Raw genomic sequence first — 19,068 nt, 5'->3', positions numbered from 1 at the left:
TTGAATTTAATATAATTTTCGTTAATACAATTATTTGAAGATTTTTTATTACTAGAATGTTTTGGCCTCTGCTATTTGCTTCTTACTAACGGTCGGAATCAATAATTTTGGCTTCTTGAAGATTAATACATTTATAGCTCGAAACTGAAATTTATTCATTTAAAAGAACTCAAAATATTTTATTTCATTCATACAGATTTAGTTTTATAGATTTCATTTCCGAAACAATTGGGATAAAATTTAAGTCTAATCCTTTTTCTTGATTACCATTTCAACTTCTTCCACAAGTTAGCTTCTAAATTCTTATTCAATTTACGGTTACACTTATTTATTATTTAATAATTGTAAAATAGTAACTTTATATGTTTATAATAAAATGTTACTTAATAACATTATATTATCGGATTACTTTATAATGTTATAAAGGAACAACACCTTCAGTTACTTGTGAAAAAGATCATCATGATTGGTATTTTTCATTTTAATAAAAATATAACGAAAATAACTCAAATGATAAACGTTAAGTAATAAATAAACGTTATAAATAAACATTGTAATTGTTAAAAAATAGTTGAAAATAAATTTAGTAAATGTATATTAAATATAACACTAATCAAAATAGAAGGAAATGAAAATACTGTAAAATGAAAGATAAATATATAAATATGTGCAGGCATAGTACCGTTATAGTTTTTATTAAATCCATGTTAATGTCGTCTAATGAATTTCGGATCTTATTTTTTAAATAAGGATCTTACCCTAATTTTTTTTGCCACTACTACTACCCCAGTAACAATTAGCAGTGATTTTAGATCATTATCTTTTTATGTTATGTAGCGATATACAAATTTTTAATTTAAAATTTCGACTTAAACATTAGCGGGATAATACAGAGTATAATGAACCATAATGTACTGTAAGTACATTTATTAGGTTTGAACCACTTGAATATCCAAGTTGGTAAATATTATGGTAAACGAAAATTTAAGTCAACTTCACTAGGTTATTGGATTCAAGTTAAATATCTTACTAGTAAATTTCCAGAAAAATTTTAAAGATATTGTAGTTCAATATAACAATTATATGGTTCAGTATTAGTGTTCAAAAATACTAAAATATTAGCTCTGTGTCACTTTTCTAACAAAACAAAAACAAGAAAAATCAGTTTTTCGTATTCATAGATTAAAATAGTAAGTTTATGACTAAGTTCAGTTCTTCGTATTTATTGAATGTCCATCCTCGTGTTGTTGTAATTAACAATGTCAAGTATACAAAAACCCTGAAAAATAAGGTATAGTAAGTTAGTGAGCTAAGTTCAGTGAACTAAGTTATTAAAAGTCCCGTCTCCTATTGTTACAAACATTGTCAAGAATATAAAAACCAGCAAAATAATGTATAGTAATTTCACCAACTTACTTTACATTAATTCGTGTTGTCGTAACAAAAAATGTCTAGAATATAAACAAAGTAAAATAATAGTAATCTTAAAGTACATGTAAAAAAAAGCTGCATAAATTGTTTTAATCAAAGGAACGCATTCCTTCCCAAGATACGTAAATACCTATATAGCGTATACAAAACATTCATAATTTGATAAAAATATAATCACAATTCGAGTTCTTATATACTGCTGCCATTCCTTAAAGTTGATATAATTTATACTGATCTTCAATTTTGATTTATATTAAAAAATAAAGCACACATTTTGTTTACATGAGAATAACAATAGCTAAAACAATCACAAATTACCTGCATTGTATCCATTGTAGTGCACCCACTGTCTAAGCATGCAAGCACGGCCTCAAACCGGCTCTCTTTTGCTGTCAACTTTACCCATCAAGCACCCACGCAGGCCTGGGCTGCAAGTGCCTAGGCGATGAGGCTTCAAAACTGATACCTAGCAGCTGCGGGTTATGGGTCACTAGGACACACACACTACGAACCACCAACAGTAACACCTCTGCAAACAGAACAATAGATTGGATGAGGGAAGGCTCTAAAAAAAGCGACCAAACAGGACTAGATAGGAAATACTTTTAACTATAGTGTCATTGTCTTTTTCACACATTACCGGGGTCGCCCTTAATCAATATCACAATATTTAATTATGAATATAGGCCATTTTAAATAGATTTTTTTTTTCCATCAAAGTCGAGTAATTTTACATTTGATTGAATGAGATAATGAGGAGAGTGAAAATGCAAAACAAACTTATTTATGAGGTAAATCGGTCGAAGGAATGGTTTCATCGTGCGTTTGTTGTTTGTTTAAGAACATGGTTCACACTTTTGCATGCATGGGATTTTGGAGTTGAAGAATCGAATTTTCGTTTTGAGAAAACGCGTCGGTCAAGGTGAAGGTAGAAATGGACTGATCATTGAACTTAGTTTTTGATTTTAGCGCGCTTTTAGAAACTTAGAATATTTTCTGCCATCAATGGCTGAAATTATTGACAACCGTTTTCTTTAAATGACTGAAAAACTTTCACAGAAATTTCCTTCATTTCTAACTTTTTTTTAAAATTATTATTTATTGACGGTGACATTAATTCCTATTATTATTTGACTATTTCTTTAAAATGATTTTCCTTTTGATGATTACAATAATCAATTCTACAAATCTGAGCAATTATGTGATTATCGATTAAAAATTCTTCTATGACTAATTATGTAAAAAAATCAAAGAAGAATAAAAACCTTCAATCCATTCCACAAGTATAATATATTGCTAAAACTTTGATAATTTTTAAATAGTTAAATTAATTGCGCAGTGTTATTATCTATATCATGATGATTATAAAAAAGTGAACTTCAACGCTCTAGCTTCACTAGATAAAGGTCTTTGTGTAGTGTTAAAATAACTTGTTACCACGGACAAAAAAAAACATCCGCGTGAAAAAATAATATAAAAAAAAATTTTTCCTGCTACTTTCTTACCTGAAACTGCCCGCAAATTTTTAACTAATTTACATAGAGTTATATGAATATATTTTTAGTTTACTAGGGATTGCTTAAAATTTTAATAAATCAACCAAAAAAAAATTTCGATGATTTGATCGTTTTTTTGGGTATGTGACTTCTTAAACTACGATTTTAATCAAAATTTGGTCTTTATTCTACCGGGAAGTTTTTGCATTGTAAAATGCAATTACGACAATAAAAAAAGTGTTTTGACAAGGCAATTTTTTCTACTTTTATCCTACTTTCAGAAAAATTGAACCATTCTTGTGTTGTATTATTGCACAAATTTGTTGCAATATTAATAAAAAATAAAATTCAACCCTTTCTTTGCTCAAGTTGAGCCAAATGTTTTGCATAACCAACTTTAAAAAAAAGTACTAAGCTTGGTAACATGGTTTAACTTGGCTTTGTATTTAGGTGGCCGTAATTTTATTCACTGTTGTGGCTCAGCGTACTCCAAATTGCTTAACAGTGCAATGTTGTCTTTAAATAGTGTCCTAAAGATAAATCAAACAAAACCTCCTAAATGAAGTTCAAAATTCACCTACAATGTTAGCCGTGAATAATTTCTATGTAGATAAAGAGACATTTGTGGAATAAAATTCATTTAATGAAAAAATAAGGTAATGTCCCAATACGCGATCTACCTACTGCATTACACAGTTAGATTGCCTATTAGGACAATACCAAAAATAACACTTTATCAGGCATACTGGATATTTTGACAATTAGTTTCATTTAATAAATTATTCTGCATATATTTTGCAATTGTCTTCTTGAAATAGTCATGAAATCAATATTTAATAATTCTAGTATAGCTATAAGGTTTTTAGAAAAAAAATTTATATATTAATTAAAACTTTGAAGAAAATTTTTTTTGATTTGAATTGCAGAAATGTTAAAAACAATATTTTAAACCATAATAAAAGAAATGTTTTGATCCTCATTTAAAAACAATAATTTTTACCATAATTAATTGTAATTCACTTTGAATCTAATGAAAGTTTTAGTAATAAATAAAAAATTTAAGGATGCTTGTAATGAACAAAACCATTTCTATTAAAAACTAGTTTATAACAATGAAAATGACTAATTTGTCCAGATTCAAAAAGTCAAATCAAACTATAATATCAAGTATCAAATTTTAACTTAATTATGATACAACGTAGAAGGATATGTTTTGGAAGTTTAATGCATCTAGTAAATCAAATTAAATTGTTAGATGCATGAGAAAAACAATCGACATTGAGAAAAAAATATGGTTAAAACTACCAGAAAATGGTAAAATTTACGTGTTTCTAGCTTTATGGGAACACCAATAAAGCTCCGTAAATCTCACCGATGCGGTTCTGCAATGATTTTTGTAAAATTAACAATAAAATATGGTTTTATAATGTGTGTTAAAATTTGATAAGCGGTAAAATTTGGTAATTTTATCATGATACCTTAGAGCTTGTTCGCCAAGCCTTAGAGAATGGCATAAAAACCATTTATTCGATTAAATTTACGTTTCAGTTTTGAATTTTTTACTAAATGTGTTATTATGAGAACTATATTTTTGAAAATCAGAATAATCAAAAAATTTCCTATAAATCATTAACGGGAAAAAATTAAATTTTAAAAAATTTTTAATAAAAAAAATTTTAATTTAAAAAATTTTTAATAAAAAAAAATTATGCTGCCGTTTTTTTACCAGAAATGTTAAAACCATACAATGTAGTAACTTTATCAGAATTTTTTCACCATGTAGGAATTTTAAAATTGTTATATTTTAACTGCATGGTTTTTATTATAAACATAATCTTGATTTGATATCAAAAACATTTTATATGATATCCAGAATAAAATAATTTAATACTAAAATATAGAAAATTGCATAAGATCGTTAGTAAAAAAAAGCTATTAAAATTAAAAATAAAAAAAATTTATGAATTTTGCAGAATTTAAGTATGATCTTTTGTAAATAAAACATTTTAAGCCTAGACTAGAATGTTATAAATTATAATGGAATAAACATTTATCTATTTGTCCTCATTAGAACGCATAAATTGTTAATTCAAATTACAAAATATTACATTATTCATATGACGCAGAATAAAACAGTGTGAAATAAGCAATAAAATTTTAGATGAACTTTCCATTCTTTATATCCCATTTTATTAAACTTTAATCCTACATAAGAGATTAAAATTACTTATTAAATCATTTCATCACGCGAAATAATTTTTCCTCGGTCACAGTTCAATAACATTTCATTTCATTTTGCTTTGCTGAGAAAGCTGAAAATTTTAAAAATCAGTCAGAATTGTTCTTATATGCTATTCATCGAAATATTTCTATGCAATTTTTTCGTTTTATATATATTCCAAGAATATTCCATTTTATTTAAATATTAAAATATATTTCATCATAATTAAATTATTACTAGTTTTCGAAAAGATTAAAAATGCAAGATTTTAACAGTTCGTGATCAAATAAAATTGTATTTTATCTTTTTTGTCAGATACAAAATTTTATCATGAGTTATCATTTACTTGTAAATTAATTTATGACATTTTCATTAATCTTATAAAAGATTTATTTTTATTTATATTATTAAATAATTAGTGCTTGGAGATCAAAAATTCCAAACATATTACGCCTTTAATAAATTACAAGCTTTTCTAAAATTAATATTTCCCTTATTTTAACAAATAAATTGTTGAAATGGTATGTTACTACATTTACCCAAAGAGCCATGGAATTTTAAAATCCGGTTTTTAATATATATATATAAAAAGAAAGTTTAAGATCCTCTCCTATTGCGAAATATTTTATTTCGAAACCTGGTTTCGTATTAACTGTGATATGCTGTTTCAAACTAAATTTAACTTTTTATTATAAGTCATCTTCCTAATATATAACTCATGAAATCTCCAATATTAAAAAAAGCGATAATTTTTTCTTTTAAATATATATTTTTCAAGCATTTGTTTATATCGCTAATCATTAATTCATATAATATACAAATAAAGAAAGAATTTTGCGAAAAAAAGGGCTTATAAAACAAAACTTAAATAATTTATTCAAAATTAACCATTAAATAACTTATAGAATCATTCTTATAGAATAACTTGTACAATCAATATATTTATAGAATAACTTATAAAATCAGCATACTTATAGAATAACTTATAGAATCAACAAACGTTTAGTGACGCGCTTGACCAAGTACACTGAAAAATTTCCGGATCAAATTATGGAAAAAAGTCCCTGTACTTTTTACGGTGAAATTCATTTATACCGGGAACAAGATATTTGATGTAGTATAATATTTCCAATAATAGTTATCGGAAAATCACTGAATCGTTCTAATTAAATAAATATTACTGTAAAAATTACGGTATAATATTTCACAGTAAAAATGAATTTTAAGTTAAAATGGAGTTTCCGGATGATGCACCCAAACTGCCGTTACTTTATAACGTAATTTGATCCAAAATTTTTTACAGTGTAACAAACTATACAATATAAGAAACATATTATTTATAATTAAGAGTACTTTCATTCATAGATGCACCTTCAAATTTTGTTTAGAATGATATTTCCAGAAAGTACTTAAAAATAAGACGTAATCGTCAACGAATCATCAGGTTGATAGGTATGATACCAGGTTGATTAATAACGATTGAGATGAAGATCGAGTTATTCATTTTTTTCAAATAAATTAATAACTTTTTCGTCTAATTCAAATTGTATCAACAGTAATAATTTTGATGTGTGAAATACTTTTATTATTAGATTGTTTTTATTTATTGATAGGTATTTCTTAATTTCTTATATGTTATAAAAAATCTTGTTTACTTTATTTTTAAACCTAATTAAATTTTTATAATTTCATATATATATATATATATATATATATATATATATATATATATATATATATGGTTGCCAAATACGATTTACTGCAATTAATTCAATTTTATTGAACGTTTTTAAAGTTACAGCAAAATAATAAAATAATAAATTAAGCGTGTAAAAAATAATGAAAAAATTAAGACCTCAAAATTAAAAATTTATTGATAAAAAGCATTTGTTGAACATCTTCAATATCGTGAAAAATAGCACAAAAATTCCAATATATTTAAGACTTCATGGGAAAAATTTTGAAATTGTTGTTTTTATGGTAACAAAGTCTCACACCACATTTCTCAATCCTTCCTTAGCCAAATATACAATCAAGGAGATTGTTGTAAAAAAAATGTATATCCTGCAATTATGTGTGGAACAATTCTTACTAAACGCATTATGATATTGGTAGCTGCACCAAGATTTGGTTCCCCCGAGTTTGCAATATTTTCTTTACCTGAATTTAGTTCGATCTTATAGGTAAATCCACCTCATTATAGGATTGAATTTTCATGCATGTTGCAGATATGTAACGCGGTGATACGAAGGGTTAACAAATTGTATGCAAAATATGCAAAAATGTGCAGTTATTGTAAATAGCAATCAAAGTAATTAATGTCTTTATTTGCAATCAACAGTAACAAATTCTATCTTCCGAACGACTTCGAAAACAATTTTTAAAAGAATTGATTCTTTGTTACACACAAAATATTCTAAACGATAGCAACTTCGAAGAAGATATTAAAAAAGAAAGAAAAGAAAAACAGTTGAATGCCGTATTCTTTTTATCGCTTTCGTGCTCGTACAAGAGAAAGCAGAAAGAATTGAATAAAAGCTCGTTCCATTTACTTTACGATTATGTTCTGTTATCCAACAAAGCCTCTGAAAATGTGAAATCTCTTTAGCTTATCCAGTTTGTAATACATTGTTTGAGTTATTGTTTGGATTATTCCATGGGAATAAAAAAAATGAGATCATTAAATTGATTCGGAAATTTAATGAATAATAAATTAAACAACAACAGATATTGACTATTCTACATACGTTTCCTGCTTTTAAAAAGGCTTTATTTGCAAAAATTAATCTTCTGTTGCTATCAAATATTTATTTATAACATATCCCCAAAGGTAGTTAAAATAATATCGGTTTAAAATAGTAATTTAAGGAATACATTTATTAAAAATTAATTCTTAATAGATCTTGATAAGGCAATAAGAATATTTAAAGTTTATAGTATGAATAACTATTTATTATTTAATGAGAAAAGTAATCCGTGCTACTATTTCGAACATTATTTTTGGCATAAATTTATGAAGCTTTTAAAAGGATGTATCGCATTAACGTGACCGTAGTTTACTTATTTTATTGTTCGATTTTAACTGTTATGTGTTAGAATCGTGTCAAGCTATGCATAAGAATAAACTAATCGATAATTGACCTAAGAAAGAGAAAGTTAATTTTAAATTTAAAAATCAATATAATCTTAATTGTTAGTGTAATCCTATAATCCTCCGTAGAATTATTTTTTATGAGGGAAATAAAAATTTTATTGATGTCATATAAATGATTGAATTTCAAATTAAAAATACAAACCTTTTTTATTGCAGAAATATTTTTTTACATTCTCTTTTCCAAGAACTTAACTATTTCAATAATACAGTCTAACCCCGCTATAGTGAACCTTCAAGGGACCGAAATTTCAGCTCACTATAACCGGAAGTGCACTATATTCGTTCCGCAAACAATTTTAACTAATGGTTCCGAACTTCTTCCTTTTATTATACACTAGCCGCCTAAGGCGGCCAGTTGTCCGCCACGCTAAAGGTTTTCAAAAATAAAGTTTTTTAAAACATAACAGGAAATCTGAAGATCAGTGGACAATTAAAGTGTTCCTGTCCTGCAATTTTGTCTTAAATTCCTATTTTATATATTATATAGCTACAACGCTTAAGAAAAAAAAACTAAAATGCTAAATACATGAAACGAACACGAAAACGAATTAATCTTTTATGATATCAATTTCTATTTCTATATAATTTTTTATGGTATCAATTTCGATTTCTATATCGCTACAAAAATTATCGTCTTCGCTAAAGAAAAAAAAATAGAGCGTGGAAAGAAGAAGAAAAACTTATTATAACAATTATGAACAGCGACAAATATATCAAAGCGAAGCGTTCTATTTACGTATCGAATATGTTGCCACATTTTCAATAGAAAAGTTAAACTTTTCTCCACTTTGATAAATGTAAACTAATGCGAACCTTACAATTAAATTATTAATTCCTTCGTATATTATTGGTTTAATTTATCGAAAATTAATATTTCAATTGTAAGGTTCGCATTAGCATACATTTATAAGAGTGGAGAAAAGTATATGCATTTTTTAATAGTTTTTTGAATATGGCTCTTTGCATAGATTTTCATACAAAATGACTGATAACTAAAAAACTAATCCAAATTTTTAAAAAAGAAAAAAAAATACTTCTTCATTATGCTAAAACACAATTATGTGCCGAGTCTCGTGCCTGGGCGAGGCTTCTGGGGCGATATATTGTGATTACAGACACACACAGCCGCGTTTATTATTATGTATAGATTATTTAAATAAATGGCCAATAAAATGAAATACAAAAATGACTGATAAATAATACGTAGTAACAAAAATGTGTTGAATTTGCTTTTATTTTCTATTACTCTTCGTCTTGTGGACAAAAAAAAGAAGAAGAAGAAAAAATTAGTAATCTTTAGCTGATGCAGGGAAAAATTTATCCGTACATCTGCCTGGGTAGGCCTTTGTTTTGGGATGGAAAAGTGAGATTAAAGATGCAAACAAGAAAAAATGCTTATCGCTACATTCCACTCTACAGATGGTTTTAAAAATCAGTATGAGTATTTGTTTTGAAGTAGACATTTCAAAATTATTAAAAAAAAATTAAGAAAAATCAGTAGAAGACAGAAAAAAGTTCATAATATCCAACTTCCTCACTTTTTTAGTTCACGATATCCACACAAAAATAACATTATACGTGTATAGCAAGGCACGGGACAGAACATTTCGTTCACTATATCCGGGAGTTCACTATAAACCGTGCTCACTATAGCGGGGTTTGACTGTAATAAGAATAACCTACAAAATAATTATAGCTTTAACTCTCAAATCTACAAATTTAATCTTAAATTTCCCATTCGAAACATTTGCTGGGCTGCCTACTACACTGATTTTGGAAATTATTTTATTAAATAGTTGATAGTAAAAAACTAATGCTTTTCAGCTTTTTTTTTTTTAAATAATATTGCTAACATTTTAAAGCCTGAAACAAAGTGGTTGAATCAAAGTTTTGAATCATTTGTATGAAATGGTGTGTAAAATAACTTAAAATCAAATTTACAAAACAAAGAATCATGCATTAAAACATAAACTAAATTACCACTAGAAGAAAATTTCCCCATAAGCACAAAAAGTTGGCAGTCCTGCAGTTGTAGTTAAGAACCTTCTTTTATTTATTTAAAAATACCTTGGAATAATTTATGACTTAATCGATAGGTTAAAGTAACACCTGTTTAAGAAAGCAATTTGGGGAATATTTTGATTAAATATCAATTCTTAATTGATCTTGATTGGGTAATAAGATCATTAAATAAATTCGAAAACATAGTGAACAATAAACTAGGCAGAAACACTGATAATAATAATAATATAAACAAATTACAAATCTTCCATGTATTTTCATAATTGAATTCTCAATTTGATTTTAATTTTTCTTTGAATTGTTCTTAGCTTTCTTAAATCATAACGATGATTTTATCACAGAAAAAAGTCGAATAATACCGAATAGCTTTCTAGGTAGATGAGCTTGAAAAGTCAATCTTTTAATTAATCGTTTGTAATTCATAGACATTCTAATCGATTGACTTAATTTAATCACTTAAAAGATGAGCTTGCTAGATTTCAATGATTTCCAATGCTGCTATTCTTGAAATTGAAATCGCATTAAAAGATATCCTAAGCAAGGCAAATTCTTAAAAACTAAAGGCCTTGGAATAATTATCAAAATAAATTTCTAAAGATGGTGTTTTACTTGATTATTGAGATTTAATCCACTAAAAATTATAAATAGGCTAAAAATTCTAAAAAAAAATGATAGTTTGAATTAGTTGAAAAATTAGTACTGTACCTGTAATTTCTTTGAATTGCTCCTAGATTCCTCAAATTGTTACAATCTGTTAATACCATGTATTCTTCCAGTAAAAATTCATATTTAAAATATTAAAGCTGTTTTTTCTAGGCGATTGGCTTTGTTATTCAACTGTTCCCACCACATTTGACACTTGGTCAAGTAATTCGGCCTCTAAAGACCTATGAAAACAGGTCAGAAGTCATTTCCAATAGACTGCATTCATCAATTTAAAAATTAATGCAGATTTTATGTGTTTAAATAATAGAAATTTTACTTCCTGTTTCACGAGTGGAAAAGGCTTGAATAAATTTACAACGTAAATCATGCTAGCTAAACAAAAACGTTATATACGCGTATCTCGAATCATACTTTCAACTGATTGGCGGAGAAATTTAATTTTAACAGATCTGTGTCCTAATCCTCAATTTAATACTTTGCTTTGACAATTCAGGTAATAGTTTACATTGCCTCTCTTGTTTTAGGAGATTTTTTGACGCCAAGATCAGCGTCAAAAACTAATAGATTTTTGTTATGTGTTTTACTTCACTAGACTTTTAAAAGAATGGAAACCATAAACTAAATGGTTTACCATTTAATATTGATGTTGATTTATCAGCAAGAAAATAATGATATAATAAACGGGATATTAACAAACATGAATAATAAGAACAAAATATCAACAAAAATACTCACTTTAACTAAATGTATTACATTTAATATTGACGTTAATTAATCAACAAAGATGCAAAAATATCTATATAAAAAAGTTAAGAAATATTTTTTTTAAAATTAATATCATAAAGTTACCCTTTGCTCTAATTCAAAGAAGAAAAAATAAATAATACATATTTATTTTTCCAGCCACTCTTCGTTGCAGAAACAACAAAGATTACGATAGATCGAAAGTGAGCAAGGAATGGTAAAAGAATATATATATATAAGAATAATATAAGAATATCAGAATATATATATATATATATATATTAACTATGATAAACTATTCCTAAAGCCACTGGACGGAATAGTTTGGATGTATGACCTTTTATACTGGATTAGTTAAATATTTTTTAGTTACTTTTTAATATTTGTAGCCTCTTAAAATTAATTTAATTTTAATTGTCCAGTATAATAAACAGTTTATTTATTTATTTATTTATTTATTTATTTATTTATTTATTTATTTAATTATTTATTATTTTTGTATAAGTGGATTGGCTCTGGTTCGTAAAGAACCACCCCAAATGAATGCAGGTGATACGTGTATACTTTAAAATTATGTAAGGTTGTATGAATGAAGAATAAAACCTATAAACGGTTTTCTATTCCTGTATGCAGGCTCTGATTTTTAAATAAGTCACCCTATGAAAGATGGATATGTGTATTCTGTAAAATTATGTTAGAATTTATGAATGAAGGATAAGTCTATAAACGGCTTTCTATCCTGACAGACTGACTTTTAAATTAATTTCCCTATAAATGTTTTTTTTTTAAGACTGCTAATTTATTCAATCCGTTAAACATTTTTATTATTATTTCAATTTTATTACCTTTTTACTAATTGTTTCTCATAGATGGCAGCACTAATATTTTACCTAAACATTTTTTTCTTCTTCTTCGATCAAATGTTTTTTTTTAATTTTATTATATTCGATTCAAGCTATAAGCAATATTTTACATCTTCGCGATTTTTGTTAACTGTTTTATTATTGTACTTTTAAACCTAAACCGCGTTTTAATTCACGCCGGTAAGTTTGATTTCCTTTTACATTTTTCTTTTATTTCATGATTTTTTACAACATAGGGTTTTTTGCGATATCGACACATATAAGAATAATTTTTATCTTAGGATAATTATTCTTTATTCAGAAATATCGCATTTATAGCAATAGATGTGTCTTGACAACGACTATTTGCTTTTACCATTCTTGTTTCTCTACCATTTAGTTTTTATTTTATTCATGTTTTTCATGTTAATTTGTGTATATATATATATATATATATATATATATATATATATATATATATATATATATATATATATATATATATATATATATATATATATATATATATATATATATATATATATATATATATATATATATATATATATATATATATATATATATATATATATATATATATATATATATATATATATATATATATGAAAGCAAATAAAATCACGGTAAACGGAAGCGGAGTTTCAGCCAAATTGCTCAATTGAGAATTTGCAACTCGCGGAATCAATTTTCGGATCAGATTTAATCGAATAACTGCAAGCTACTTCATGCTTGCAAATATCCAGTTATTGAACCTGATTGGCTTCTGAATCATGGCATACAAATCCCGCAATTTAGCCACGCTGATATGATTGAGCATCATCACAGGTATCCAATTGCAGATATCAATTGAATATTTTCAAGCAATTGGTTACTTTTCTTGCAATTGAATTCTAGCAAGCGACGTCACAATACCTGCGAAACTATTTGCAATTGGATGTCTGCAAGCAACGTCACGAGTTGAAAAATCGTCGCATTTATTTATGCCACGATTCAGCAGCCAATCAGGTTTAAGGTTTAACACACACGTTTGACATCACTTGCAAGTATTATATTAAATCTGATCCTAAAATGGATTCAGCGTGATAATAAACTAAGCCTAATAACTGAACGTTATACACCAGGCACAACCATTTGATTAGGCCAAACCATGTGATTTCAGTGGCATTCGTCTTCTCGAGTTGCAAGTACTTGATTAATAATTAGTTTTTTTCTTAAAGAAAACTGCAGAGAATCTTTTTATATCTATAGAAAAGCTACGATTTTGTATTAAGGATCTTCAGAAACTTAAATTCTACAAAATATGAAAATAGGCTTCTTGTATTTCGAGCAGGCGGCCCGCAATAAATTTTGTCTCGGAGTTCATAAGCTAATTTACAATCCAGTGGTCTTAAATGACTCGTTCTCTTTTTTTGGAGCTTTTCCTTTTGGTTGTGTTATACTTGGTATCAATTATAATGCAAGCTTTTATTTTATTATATTAAAATTGTTACCTAAACTTTAAAAAAAAGTCAAGAATCTAGTTTTTTTTTTATTTAAGAAACTATCAAACAGGAGAGTGAAAGAAAGCGACCCGAAAAAGCTTTGTTCAGCTTTGGATGTAGTCGTCTTCTTCCTCCGCAGCTGTTGTTGTAGCTGTAGTTTATTTACGTCGCACTAAAGCTGCACAATGGGCTATTGGCAACGGTCTGGGAAACATCCCTAAGCATGATCCGAATAGATGCCGACGACCTGCACTTAAAGTGGAGTACTTTACGGTAGGGCAGTTTAACGAGGACCAATACCGCACACCCTCGGTCCCAACACAGACTAATCCAAGTGGTCACCCACCCGCACACTGACCGTAGCCAGTGATGCTTAACTTCTGTGATCTACTGGGAACCGTGTCTTAACGATCAGTCCTATGCGGGACCTTCCTCCGCTGCAATGCAGCTTGTTAATGCGACAGAATAATCGGTCTTACCCCGAGAGAAGAGGTTATCGAAACGAAACAGACTATTGGACGAAATCCTAATTGTTTCTCAGGGTACGAATCTTTAATAAACGTATAATAAGCAGGACAGAAAATAATTGTTGTAACTGTAAAGACCAATAACTAAGGTAGGTAGGTACTTTATTTACGTCTCATTAGAGCTTCACAATGGGCTATTGGCGACGGTCTGGAAAACATCCTGAGGATGATCCGACGACATGACATCACAATTTCGATCCTTTGCAGAGAGGATGGCTCCTCCGCTTTAATAACCCGACGACCTTCGAGCGAAGTCGAGCACTTACCGAGTACAGCAGTCGAGCACTTAACAGTTTAACGAGTACCAATACCGTGCACCATCGGTACCTACGTAGGTTAATCAAAGTGGTTACCCACCAGCTTACTAAAAACAGCCAGTAATGCTTCACTTCGGTGTTCCACTGAGAACCGTGTCCTTAAGATTAGCCCACTGTGAGACCCAATAAATAAGGATAGCTTAAAAAGCAAGAGAACATTGAATAGTTAGCATTATAAAACAAATTTATCAACTCAGGTACCGTGATTTAATCAACAACAATACGTAAAAATATTAGGTTCTTCTTCTTGACTTGTTGAGTGTAATTCAGAGTTTATCCGATAAAAAACAGAGCTAATTTCCACACAATCGGATTGCACAATTTTACATTACTACCTGGTTTTACCCCATTCTAAACTACATCCCAGTCGTTGAGCATAAAATAAATATTTAGTGGAAACCGCAAAATAAAAGCAAATCTTTCTCACTGCTTCAAACCTTAAATGAAAATCGATACTTTCAGATCAGGTGATTTATTTTACATCTAAATTTTGAATAAAATTCGTTCTTAATTATGTTCTGTTTTGACTCTAACAATGCAATAATGTTTATTGGGACTGAATTCTTTGTTAAAAATTACTTCTGATAAATATACAGAGCTTGAAATAAAAGTGTTGACTGACGTAGGTACACTTTATTGTTTTGTCTTTTTCTTCGATAGAATAATACTAGTTCAGTCATATGCATTCGAAAAAGATGTTTGGGCATGTAAAAATTTTAAAATTTTCTGAACCCCACATGAACATGAAATCACAATGAAACGTAAATGCTCTACATTCGTCAGGAAATTACTTTCACACGTTCTTATCTATGTCGTTGCAAGAAGTGAAACAATTTCTGAAAATAACAGTTTACTTTCTCTCCTTTGTGTCAGTTCAGATGCTGTAATGATGTTCAAATCACTCATTCCTGAAATTATTCCTCGGTCTAGTTGTAATCTATTCATATCATCAGAATACATAACTTTCTGTAATAACATCATGTAAGAGCATTCTTTGTGAAAGAGCTTCCGACTTTTTATCATTGGAACTTATTTGTAATGTTTTTTAATCGTGATTAGGAATTGTGATTTATAAGCTTAAAATTCATTTCTAGCAACGTCATTAAAACAAATTTACATAAAATGCTTGTTTTTTAAATTTTGAATAGCGTTTTACTCAACATAGTCGCAAATATAATTAAGAGAATATAAAGCGAATATTGGGCGAAGACCCTGGATAGCTTTTTTTTATGTACATTTTCATGAACATTAATGAATAAATTCATGAATATTCAATTTTAATAGATCGAGTTGGCTAGAACTGCACTATGGGCTATTGGCCATAGTTTGGGATACATCCCTGAAGATGGTTCGAAGACATGTCAACACAATTGTGAGCCTCTGCAGAAGGGATCTCATTTGTGAGGCCACTTCCTCAATTTCTTTCCCCTTCATAGATCTGAAGGGGGAGGCAATTTTCTCCAGATCTTTGTACCCACGGTACTGCTAAGCGACCGATCACAATAAGACTTTCGATTCAACAGGTTTTACGAGCATGTACTCGTTGAATCTTAGCGGTGTCGAGGATTCAATCTCGGCCCCTCCGGACCTGAGTCCGATTCTCTAACCACTGGGCTACCACGGCCGCTTAATGGATCGAAAGCCTAATGCTTTAAATTACGAAAACAACTTTCTCTAAATAAACATACCTTTTTTAGGCGGATTTGGATTCTTGTCCCTTAAAAATATTAGAGCGAGGGCAATCTAGAAAATAGGGTGCCAATAGTTTAGGCAAGAAAGCAGTTGAAAGTTTATAATCATTTTCTGTCTTTAGTATCAGGTCCCGCAGTGGACTCATCGTTAAGACACGGTTCCCAGCAGATCACCGAAGTCAAGCATCACTGGCTGCGGTCAGTGTGCGGGTGGGTGACCACTTGGATCAGTCTGCGTAGGGACCGAGGGTGTGCGGTATTGGTTCTCGTTAAACTGTGCTACCGTAAAGTGCTCGACTTCGCGCGCAGGTCGTCGGGCTACCGAAGTGGGGGTGCCATCCCCTCCGCAGAGGATCAAAATTGTGATGGCATGTCTTCGGATCATCCTCCGGGATGTTTCCCAGACCGTCGCCAATAGCCCATTGTGCAGCTCTAGTGCGACGTAAATTAACAACAACAACAACTTTGGTATCAGTCCAATAATTTGGTAAGACTTGAATATCTAAAAACTTTGAAACATCATGATAATCAGATTTTTCAGAAATAGGGCCAATGTGAAATTTGTATCAGTCATAATTCAGAAATCTTGTATTTTTTCAATTACCTCTGATTGGCTTGGTCTTTTTCAAGTAAACATTTTGTTCTTTATATATTTATTAATTTATTTATTTATTGAAATTACATACATTTACAGACTTGTGCCAATTTAGGCTTTAAAAATCTTTGTCAAATAGAAGGATAGATAGCACAGTACAGAAAAGGATAGCACAAAGATACATCTAGGATAACAGCGGAATTCGAACCCGCTGCCTCCACGCTTTGCACCACGTTTGGCGAGTAATACTGCTCAGCCAGGGTGTCCCTATTTGTTCCTTATGCGCCAGTCCCGCAGTGGACTGATCGTTAGGACACTGTTACCAAAAGATCACCAAAGTCAAGCATCACTGGCTGCGGTCAGTGTGCGGGTGGGTGTCCACTTGGATTAGTCTGCGTAGAGACCGAGGGTATGCGGTATTGGTCCTCGTTAAACTGTTCTACAGTAAAGTGCTCGACTTCGCGTTCAGGTCATCGGGCTACCGAAGCGGAGGTACCTCTGTAGAGGATCAAAATTGTGATGGCATGTCTTCGGATCATCCTTAGGGATTTTTCCCAGACCGTCGCCAATAGCCCATTGTGCAGCTCTAGTGCGACGTAAATGTACTACAATTACATCCGTCGCACTAGAACTGCGCGACGGATTGGGGAACACCCCTGAGTATGATTCGAAGAAAAGCATTAATCCTCTGCTCCCCCGCTTTGGTGGTTCATCGACCTGCGCGCGATGTTGAGCACTTTTTGATAGAACATTTTAACGAGGACCGATACCACTCACCCACGGTACTTTCACAGGCTGATCAAACTGCTCACCCACCCAGTTACTGACAGATGCCAAAGATATTTGACTCAGTGTTCTACTTAGAAATATGTGAGACTGCATATTTTTATGATTTAAAATTTTACATAAAATTTTCTATGTTTCATGTTTATGTAATATTATGCATATCGAACATGAAATATCTATATCGAATTGCAAAGTAATTCTCGCGATTGGACGTCCTTTCCATATATTTTTTTTAGTGAAATGAATATTTTTACGTTAATGAGATAACTTAAAATTAGTTCAAAAAATTAGGTATCGTTTCATTCCATATTCAAACTTTCTGTTGAACTTGGTTAGCCCTCTATAGTTTAATTACACGTTGAATTTAATTTTTACTGGGAAAAAAAACTTATTTTGCACAGACCAAAAACATTGAAAACATTCTGAAATAGTATCTTTACTTAGTTAAGTATTCAGTTAAATTACTTAGTTAAACACAAAAAATTTTTGGTAATCTTTAATGATAAAAAAAACAGTCTAATTTTCACTTAAGAATCTGTTTGATTATCAGAATTATATTTGTACTAAAATATAAAATCCAAAAAAAAAAAAAAAAGAAAAGTAGTTTAAAAATTTTTTCCCCATTCGTATTAAAAACTTATCACTAATTGGTTGTGTGAATTAAAAAAATTTCAATGATGAATAATTGTTTCCCTTAGGTCTAAATATCAGCAAATTAGTGCAAATTCGAAAAATTATTGTTTGGAAGTGAGCCGTGTTTGGAAGATTTTATCTTTAACACAGAAAGAAAGACCCCACTATTTAATAATCATAAATTCTTAACATGCTAAAAATGATATCTTTCACTTATTTTGACCTAAATTATTTTGTTATTTTGACCTAAATAAATACAAAATAAGTTAAAATGAAGAAAATATGTGTAATAAAAATTGCGCATCAAAGTGCTAAGTTTTTATGAACTTAGAAATTATATTACCGAAGGATATTGTTTAACTATGTTTATTGAATCTAAAAATAGGCTGAATGAATTAGTTTTTTTAAGGGGTGAAAAACTGGGAATCTTGTCTCAAAACG

General features: G+C 29.4%; 1 protein-coding gene across 1 annotated transcript in view; it reads right to left on the bottom strand.

Annotated features, from left to right (window-relative positions):
• The window catches only part of LOC107443846 (tryptase alpha/beta-1), a 34,597-nt gene that overhangs the window by 14,945 nt on the left and 584 nt on the right, over nucleotides 1-19,068 (bottom strand). Inside the window, exon 2 of the mRNA XM_043041741.3 lies at nucleotides 1,750-1,960. Coding sequence (XP_042897675.3) covers nucleotides 1,750-1,764 — 15 coding nt within the window. The 5' untranslated portion in view covers nucleotides 1,765-1,960. The remainder of the gene's footprint in view (nucleotides 1-1,749; nucleotides 1,961-19,068) is intronic.

The sequence above is a fragment of the Parasteatoda tepidariorum genome, chromosome 6 (genome assembly GCF_982258835.1).
Source record: "Parasteatoda tepidariorum strain Cologne lab strain chromosome 6, Ptep-v5.0, whole genome shotgun sequence".
Lineage (NCBI taxonomy): Eukaryota > Metazoa > Arthropoda > Arachnida > Araneae > Theridiidae > Parasteatoda > Parasteatoda tepidariorum.
The sequence above is the reverse complement of the archived record's forward strand: the minus strand, read 5'-3'. Positions and strand labels throughout refer to the sequence as shown.